This window comes from Sceloporus occidentalis, unplaced genomic scaffold (assembly GCF_023333645.1).
Source record: "Sceloporus occidentalis isolate IW3139 unplaced genomic scaffold, rSceOcc1.0.p SCAF_4, whole genome shotgun sequence".
Taxonomy (NCBI): Eukaryota; Metazoa; Chordata; class Lepidosauria; order Squamata; family Phrynosomatidae; genus Sceloporus; species Sceloporus occidentalis.
The window spans coordinates 187,397,089-187,407,008 of NW_028316984.1; the positions used below are offsets into that span (position 1 = coordinate 187,397,089).

At 42.3% G+C, this 9,920-nt stretch overlaps 1 protein-coding gene across 6 annotated transcripts in view; it reads right to left on the bottom strand.

Annotated features, from left to right (window-relative positions):
* Nucleotides 1-9,279, bottom strand: part of PPP1R13B (protein phosphatase 1 regulatory subunit 13B) — a 97,072-nt gene extending 87,793 nt beyond the window's left edge. For all 6 annotated transcript variants that reach the window (XM_089522630.1, XM_089522631.1, XM_089522629.1 and 3 more), the window contains exon 1: nt 9,190-9,279. In XM_089522630.1, the coding sequence (XP_089378756.1) occupies nt 9,190-9,198 (9 nt within the window). In that variant the 5' untranslated portion in view covers nt 9,199-9,279. The remainder of the gene's footprint in view (nt 1-9,189) is intronic.
* Nucleotides 9,280-9,920: the final 641 nt, after the last annotated feature.

Here is a 9,920-nt window from a genome sequence, read left to right on the forward strand (position 1 = left end):
CACTCAACCAGCAAGAGAACCATCACACCCCCTAAAAACTACAAATCTAAAATATTTAATTTGTTAAAGTGAAGGATTAATTTCAGAACTAAATCAGGAAATATATGGAATTCAGCCCTACATAGGGAAAGACCTAACAAATTAACCAAATTTTTTAAAGCTCTGTGTAAGTACTGCTGACCTAATAAATCAACATCTCTTGCTTTATATTTATATTCTTGAAGAGGATTGTTTCTTTTAAAGACAACTAAGAACCTTTACAAATCTGACATATCTAAATGTTCAATAAGATGTTTCTTCAGGCAGCCCCTAGAACTCCCTCACCAACACAGGAAACGCCTCAGCAATTATTTTCTTTTCTTTAGAATGCTAGAAAACTATTTTTCTGAAATTAGATTTATAGAATTAGGCTACAGCACTTTTAAACTTATTGTCTGGAACATATTATTTAATCTGTACACACAGCACAGTGCATTCATCCTGGACAGATCAAGGAAGCAGCCTTGATCATCCTGACTGATTACTTGCTTTGGAAGACAGAGGAACAGAATGCAATACTGTACTTTTCAATTCCACTGACTTTTTCTTAGTGGCTGCCTCCTAAATGGACACAGTTGGTTAGATACAGAAGGCACTGTATTAAAACTAGGATTGCCAGAAAATAATTGGAGACAGCTCCTGTAATTTTAACATTTGTGCAGAAGGAAGAATTTAAGCAGGAGTTGCTTGTTACCTGGTTACATATGACAAGCAGGACCTGATTATTTTTTTTTCCCTTTACACAAACATTAAAGATACAGGAGCCATCTCCAATTTTCAGTCTGGCAACACTACTTACATTGACTCCACTTCTATCTGCAGTAAGGTTATCACAGAGTAGCACTGGGAGGTCTCTGCCATCTCCATACCAGTTTCTTATCACGATTCTGCTGATACCATCAAAAGTGATCTTCTCTTTTTTACAGATGCTATCCCCCAACCTGGAATTTCCCCACTCAGATGGACTACACAGCCCCTAATGTAAGCATTACTCAGGAATAGTGTGATTTCAACCCATTTAGAAACTATCAGGTTGGGAAAGCTATCCTAAAGTAGGGGATCTCATCTTCAACATGTTCTCCTCCTCCCCAACATCCCCTGTCAACATATACATTGTCCACTTGCCTTCAGATGTCTTGCTTATTAAAGGTTAATGAGAAGTAATGTTAAAGTGCAGTGAAGAATGATGTGTTAATTTCAACAGTGGACGCTGATCATTGCAACAGTAAGTGGCTATTATTGATATCATTATTATTATTATATTTATTTATATCCCACTCCCCCCCAAAAAAAAAGTTATGACTCAAAGTGTCTCACAGTTTAGAGGAACACAATTAAAATATACAAAAGTGAACATTAAAATAGAATTGAGCTACAAAGATCAGGCAGTGAATCAAGAATTCTTAATTAAAAATGCAGAATGTTTTTCTCCACAAGTGAATCACAGACTCATCACGCCTTGCACAACTGAAATCTCTGCTCCCTCACACAATATCAAGAAACATGATCTGAGATCAGCGATGCAGCCCATATTTTTCTCATTAATTCAATGGAACCTGTCAGTATATTTTTAATGAAAGACATAAGGAGAGTTGGGAAGGTGAGAATTTAACTATCTGCATATTCCGGGCCTAATTTCCACCTTCATCAATCTGCTTGAATGGTATGACCCACTGAAGAACTAGGTGGGTGAAAAATACAATTGGAGAGGAAGACAGAGAAAAACTAAGAGGGAAGGAATAAGCCATGAGTAGTTTTTTGTGGATTTTCTGGGCTATGTGGCCATGTTCTGGAAGAAAAGCCAAGAGTGCTTGGTGATTTGAAACTATTTGTTTCATGCCCAAAGAGTAATTTAAGTAAACCCTTGCCTTCCTCATGCCTATTCTAAAGCTGATGGAGAGGAAAGGAGGAAAATCCACTTAACTATGCAAGTGTCATCACTGGCTAAAAAAATAACGAAAGATTACAAAGGATTCACTGGCATTTACTTCTGAACAGCCATGGGGAAGGCAAGTGTTTAGAAAAATTGCACCTCATCCGAAATAGTAATATACAATATTATAAAATAAACACCTGAATAAAATCAATAGATGAGAATTGAAGGGAGTCTCACAACTTGCAGAAACACCCTCAGGACAGGAAGAGGAATACCAACCTTTCAGGTTTAAAAGGCCTGACATTCTGTATAGACCATGACTCCTTGGTGGCTAAGCAAGCACATAATTCCCCACCCATTTAATTCCATGGCTCCCCACCCACTTCCTTTCCATTCTCCTTCTCCTTTCCCCTTTCTCATTTCAACCAACTGTGTTGATAGACTGGGGAGCACAGCTGTAATGGAGACCTATAACTACATAGGCAGGATCACCTCTATGGATGCACCTCTCCTTAAAAACTTTGCAGTCTATGCAAGTGCTTGGCAATCTGAAGTACTGTGATGGAGAGAATGTGCCATGAGAACAGGAGGGTTCAGTGTTAGCCAGGATTCTCTTGTGCTTCTTCTTGAAGAAGAAACTCCATTGGTATAAATGTGTACATGCTTCTATTTTTTACCAAATGCTTGAAAAAACAGGAATTGCAGTTTTTCTTTTTTATCTAGAATCATTCATACTTACATTATTGTCCTGCAGAGATCCGGATCTCCGCAGTGATGCAATCCCAGAGCAATGTTCTCACTACATTTTAAGTCCCCAAAGCTCTCCAAGGCAATTTAAACCTTGTCCTCGTTGACACTAAACACCCACTGTAGAGAACTGAGATCACTTTGGTAGTGTATTCACACTACTGAGGATCCAGATCGCTCTAGCACTTTAAGAAAGATGTGGTAAGGGACCTGGTGTCAAATGCATCGGGTTTAACAGATTTTTATGCCTCCTCCCTCCCCACAAACGGTGCCAGGTATATTTGGGGCCAGTCTGAACATCGCAGAAATAACCCAATTTCACACTGGGTTATTTCAGTAGTGTGAATGCTCCCCTACAATTACTTTTGAAAAGTATTTAGAAAACCATGTTGTATTGGAAAAACTAAAACAATGAGATTCAGTATTTTTATATTCAGCAAATATCACTCTTACAAGCAAAGCGGCATAGAGATCACATATTGAAAACTATGACCTGTTTCTCCCTCAGTAACAAAATTCTATTTTGATTTAATAACACTGTACACATCGTGGCACCATGTAGTCCTAGAGAATTTTAAGTAATGCTGTTTGCCTAACATCTTATTTCAACCTAGCTGGGGCAGCCAACTTTCCCTATGTTCAAACGCAGCACATACACAGCACTGGGCATAGCATAACCTCTTCTTGCACCACCTTGGGGAACAATGTCACAAGGCTTCCATGTGATTTTAATCCAAGGAGGGTTTTTTTCCAGAACCAGAAGCACCTCAAAGTCATTTCTAGTGGGGGCAGAACAATTGGGGGAAGACTGGTAAACTATTGACTCATTGGGCCATACTGCAGCCCCTAAGGCATGTACATAGCCTACAAGCTGCACCTTGCTTGTCTGAGGTCCTACGAAAGGCATTGGGAGAGTGTGGGCCCCAGGCTACGTGTAGCTCCCAGATGAGTTTTTATAGCTCCCAGGACTCCCCAAATGTTTGTAGAAAAAATTGTTTTTTTCTCCCACAGAACTAGTAGTGTTAACCTCACCCTTTATCTATGTACTGCCAATCTATATTTCATCTTTTTCAATGGCGCTAGAGTAGGAAATGATGTTAACATGTCTTCTAATCCAGATGTTGACGATCCAGACAAAACACAAAAGCAAGTATCTACAAAATATGATTCTGGTAAGACTTCAATGTAATTATAAAAACAAACAAACCAATAACCCTCAAACCTACCACATATTAAATTCTATGATTTCAGGAAGCTGTCGCCATGTTGTATTCTGAAAGCTCTATGACTGTAATCCTCAAATTGTGCCCTTTAAGAGATTTCGGACTTCAGCTTCCAGACGCCTCAGCCATGTCAGCCAATAGTCTAGGATTCTGGGAGCTGAAGTCCAAAATCCCTTAAAGAGCACAGTTTGGGGTCCACTGTTCTAAGATTTGCTAAACACAACAGAAAGACTACAGTAGTAATGCTTTCAGAATAGCGTAATACATTACTTCCTCTGCCTTTAGCAATATGGCCTCCCCAGACTTGTAATGCTAAATAATGAACGGGCGTTTCTAGGGGATAAATGAGATATAGAAGAGAAGTTAGATTATATGTTTAACAGTTTAACTACATCCAACACTTAGGAGTTATGCATCCCCAACCTTCTGTTTATTTATACACCACTTTTTCATCCCAAGGCTCAAAATGGGTCACACTACAGCAACTTCACCAAAACTGCACAATCAAAAACAATATTTCCACATATTTGAAAGATTGCATCATAAAATTTAAATCATACAAAAAGGTAAACATAGCACTGTAACAATTATACACCAATACACAACCTACTAATAATACACAACAAGGCCTAACAAGAGAGAAATGCCCCTTCTTCCCTCAAATACTTTCCTACCCAGCCTAAACTCAGTAGGAGGGGTACAAATGGGACAGAGTATGGTATTTTCTTCCCTTCCAGATCTCTTCCCATGGATATCATCTCCATTATGATAATGCCATAATCACAAAAAGTCAACATGGGTTTCAGAGAAACATGTCATGCCAGATTAACTTGAACATTTGTTTTGTTTTGTTTTTTAATAAAATGACCAGCTTGGTAGATGAAGGGAATGCTGTGGATATAGCATATCTTGATTTGAGTAAAGCCTTTGACAAGGTTCCCCATGTCATCCTGCAAACAGACTTGTAAAATGTCGGCTAGAGAAGGCAATTGTTTCAGGGATTTGTAATTGGTTGACTGGCCGAACCCAAAGGGTGCTCAACAATGGCTTCTTTTCATCCTGGAGAGAAGTGACCAGTGGGGTCCCACAGGGCTCTGTCCTGGGCCCAGTGCTATTCAACATCTTTATCAATGACTTGGATGACAGAATTGGGGGCATACTCATCAAATTTGCAGATGACACCAAATTAGGAGGAGTAGCTAATACCCCAGAAGACTTAAGCTTAGACTTGCACTTAGGGCAGGAAAATGAAATGCACAGATATAGGATGGATGACACCTGGCTGAATGAAACTACATGTGAAAGGGATCTAGGAGTCCAAGTAGACCACAAGTTGAACATGGGTCAACAGTGCGACGCAGCAACCAAAAAGGCCAACGCGATTTTAGGCCGGCTCAATAGAAGTACAGTCCTCCTTCCATTCTCATGGTCTTCAGATTCCCGTCCCTTGTTTATGCGTAAGGGATGAATGGAGGAAGAATGAATGGGGCACGCACCTGTACACCCCCACACACCCACACCTATATTCAAGCCAATGGGGCTTAAATATATGCGAAATGAGGAACCCCTCATTTTCATGAGGAGGTCCTGATTGGATCCCCCGCAAAAAAGGAGGGGTGACTGTATAGTGTCTAGATCAAGGGAAGTAATAGTGACACACTATTCTGCTTTGGTCAGGCCACACATGGAATATTGTGTCCAGTTCTGAGCACCACAATTCAAAAAGGATGTTGACAAACTGGAGCATGTCCAAAGGAGGGCCACCAAAATGGTGTAGGGTCTGGAAACCATGCCTTATGAGAAGAGACATAGGGAACTGGGTATGTTAAGCCTGGAGAAGAGAGGGGTTAAGAGGTGATATGATAGCCCTATTTAAATATTTGAAGGGTTGTCATATTGAGGAGGGAGTTCACTGATGCTTCAGAGAACAGGACCCAGAACAATGGATGGAAGCTACAGGAAAAGAGATTCCACCTAAATATTAGGAGGAACTTCCTGACAATAAGGGCTGTTCAACACTGGAACACATTCCCTCGAAGAATGGTGGAGTCTCCTTTCTTGGAGATCTTTAAACAGAGGCTGAATGGTCATCTGCCAGGGATGCTTTGATTGAGAGCTCCTGCATGGCAGGGGGTTGGACCGGATGGCCCTTGCAGTCTCTTCCAACTCTATGATTCTATACATTTCAATTCAAATTACTGTAGGAGTTTGCACTGTCAAAAAATTACAGTGTAGTTTTCTCAGCCTATTTTTATTCCTTCATCCTATTCTATGTGGGTGGCAAGGGACTGGAAAATACTGAAGTGGGGGAATGAGCTGGGAAGAATTAGGCCTGGGAGTAGTAAAGTAATTATTAAAAGTAAATGAAGCTCCAACATTGATTGAAAAGTAAAACTGGTCTAAATGGGAGGAGCAACCCACAACAGGATGCTTCCTCCTCCATTGCTGGAAGATGAATCTGTGGGTTACTGGCAGAGAATTTGGAGTAAAGCGTTGTTCTACAAAGGCTTCCTTCCTCCCAAGCAGCATATAGCACTGCAAATTTCTATGTGGTGCTATATGCTCTGAAGGTATTATGGTATTGCAGTACAACAAGACTGATATCTGATGATAGTAGCCTTTTTATTATAGAACATAAGTATTTAATGAAGCTTTGTCACAATGACTTCAAATGAATTAAATTATTTTATGTGGTTTGTGAAATGTTGCCAAAGGCTCAAAACTACTGTGGTCAAATCAAAGTAACTCTGCTTGTACTCAGTCCTTTATTCACAAGGCTAGGTCATCAAACAACTGGATGAAGTTTTTACATATCGCACTCATGCTGAAGCATTACAACATTGAAGGTCATGAGATGCACTGCAACAGTTTCAGATTTTCTATGCAAAATTATCTGCATTGTGACACAATAAAAGACATTGTTTTATGACTAGCAATGCTCATTCTCACAATTTAATGCTTATATTAAACAAGCTATGTCCACAAGTACAATTTTAAATTAGCTTTGTCGAATATCATTTTCTTAAAATAAAGGGTACTGAAGCAACACTCCAAAATCATAAATGTGAATAAGGTCTCACATGGCACAAAAATATTTTAATACAACAAGGAAATGATGACTAAATACAAAAAATAACAAACGTATCAGTTTGTCAGGACCATTCCTAAAAATCAAATACAGTCTATACATCCCTCAGAAGATGCAAGCTATACTCCCAGTTGTCTGAACCCTGGTGACTAGTCCCAACAGGAGCAGACCCAGTTAATCAACTGTAAAATAGCAAGTGAACATAAGTAAATCATATTAATGCAATGGGTTTATTCTGCTTGGAATTAACAAGAGGATTCAGGCCTTTGCCAGAGGTCTTACAGCTACCTTTTAAAAACATATGTTGTGTCTTACATTTATATGCTAAAGCTCCGATAGCTAAAATTCTTAGATATGGAAATCCTATTTGGGGAGAAAGGCAGGATATAAATCCAATATGTCCACACATTTTTGTGGAATACAAACCACAGAAAACTAATAGATCCAATGAAGTTATCAGAGATACTCTTAAGTGCTTAACAAACTGAGTCTACAGTAAGATTACAAGCATGCATTCCAATGTTTTCCAGTTCAGAGGCTTAAGTCATAAACAGGTTCTATAGTTCCATTCATTGTAGCATCTCCTTTTTGCCAGTTCTAATACAAAAATCACTTCCTGAAAATTAAAAGGATGGTCCATTTGTCTTACTATTTATGCTGAAAACAGGCATTTTCTGTAGTTCTCAGGCTGTCTTAAATCAGGACACACAGACCTTTATCCTACTCCTGCGTTTTTCTTAAGAGTGACATTATACCTGCTGTGTCCTCCCTTACTCATAGTTGAGTGTCTCCTGCATCCTTAATATCAAGCACTGCAGGGAATCCCCTTCCTTTTTCTTTTTTAAGAGGTCAAATTATTTGGGACGTTTTCATTTCTTCTTCCAGCCCTTCCTTTCAAATACTGGAGAAGGATTTGGGGAGAGGAGCAGTTCTCTCAGCCAAACAAATGAATAATTCATCACTCTCAAGAACTGATTATAAATACACAAACATGAAGCAGTACATTATTTTCCTCTGCGTTAGAAGGAATCCTCACCAAGAAGGGACATGTTTTCAGAGAAAACAATCGTTTATTGAGATAAATCATTGGCCCAGTGCAAGAAACGTCAAAGCAGTGAAGCCAGGCCATATTCTTTTAAGGTGAGATGAGCTTACGTTTAGATAAATAACTGTGGTAGCAAGCAGAGAAGGAACTCTGCAGCTCCATCCTTGCATGTTTCACCGGATTTAAACCCAACTGTATCCAATGAGGTTCATTCTTAAGGAAGAATATGCAGGGCCAAAGCATTCAGCAACCTGCATTTTATTCGCAGGCAAGGATCGCAGGCTGCAAGCATCTCACTCGGGTCCTACTCCTGCCAGGCATCTCCAAGGTCTCTTTGGTGCGTATCCTGGGGACTGAATCATGTATGGCCACCTGATCGCAAGGTCCAAAGGCATCTATGCCTCACCCTTTCCTTATAATGAAGGCCCCTCCTGCCATAAGGGCCCCTGGAACAAGAAATCAAGAGCACAGTCATAATAGCGATGACAGCAGCAGTGGAGATAGGAATGGGCCTTCAACAACAAACACACAAAGACACAAACCCCCCAATAAGCTCCCAAGGAGCCAGTGTTGGAAATAATCACGGATTAGAGGGGGTTTGTGTGTTTTTCACAGGAGCAGCTTAAATCTCTCTCTCTCTCTCTGTGGCTGACCAACCTTTTCGAGGGGGAGTGGAGAAGGCTGGAGGGGAAAGGCAGAGAGCAGCTAACCTGCGTATAACCTCCCCCCAAAAAAGAAAGGAAGGGGAGAAGAGGCAAGCTTTTCCTGCCTTTTCCAGCCAAAGGCGAATGAATATCCAGCTGTCAGCCACAGGAAAGGGCTCCAGGAAAGGGAGGAAGGAAACGGCGCGACAGAGGAGGAGGGGAAAGGGGCCGGAGAGGGGAGGAGAGGGGCTCGGCGGACCCTCCTTGGTTCCTGGCCCTAGGAGCTCTATCGTGATCACTATTCTTATCCGTCTCTGTTTCTGGAGAGCAAAAGGCAGCAGGATTCGCAGCCAATGCCCGTCTCTGTATCTCTTCGGCTGCGTTGCTCTTTTCCTTCGTGTCCAAAGGTTTGGGATGGAAAGCGGGATATAAATAAGGTGTAAAAGCGAAACCAAACCGGGTTATCTCCCCCGTGTGGACGCAGCCTCCCTATGCCCCCTCCCTTCCTCCTCAGGCCCTCCGCTCACCGGCATCATCTCCGCCGCTGCCCCCTTCCAGAGCCAGCCAAGCCAGGCCCCTTTCCCCGGCGACTGAGGCACCGTCCGCTCCACTCGACGCCGTCGTCCTTCCTCCTCCTCACAGTTTTACCCTCAGCGCTGCTCCGCCAAGGGTTAATAAAGAACGCGCCTTCCTATTGGCTGAGAAAGGGGGAGGAGCTTCCTGGGAAAGAGGAGGAGAGGGGACGAGGGATGTGAACATGCGCAAGGCCCTCTACTGGCTTACCTGGACCGTGGCGCATGCGCGTAAGCCTCTCTCCTGGCTCGGCTTGGGTCTGTGTGGATCCGGCGCATGCGTCTGCCGACTTTTAAGGCTTGACTCTGTGGGCTCAGCGCGGCGCATGCGCGGCAAGCCTCTGCTAGGTCTGCGTCGGTCTCCTCCGCGTGGCGCATGCGCGCACGCCTTTACTGGCTTGGCCTTGGTTTGTGGGTTCCGCGCGGCGCATGCGCACCAGACTCTGCCGGCTTGACCTAGGTCTGTGCGCTCTGCGTGGCGCATGCGCGCACCTCTACTGGCTCGACCTAGGTTTGTGTGGATTCCGCGCGACGTATGCGTTCGTTTATCGGTGGACTGAATGCTTGACTCTGTGGGCTCCCCGCGGCGCATGCGCGGACTCCTGTGCTAACTTGGCCTGGGTTCACGGCTGTATTTTAACATGTGCCCTTATTAATGTTTAATTTAGGCCACTGGTCCCCAAACT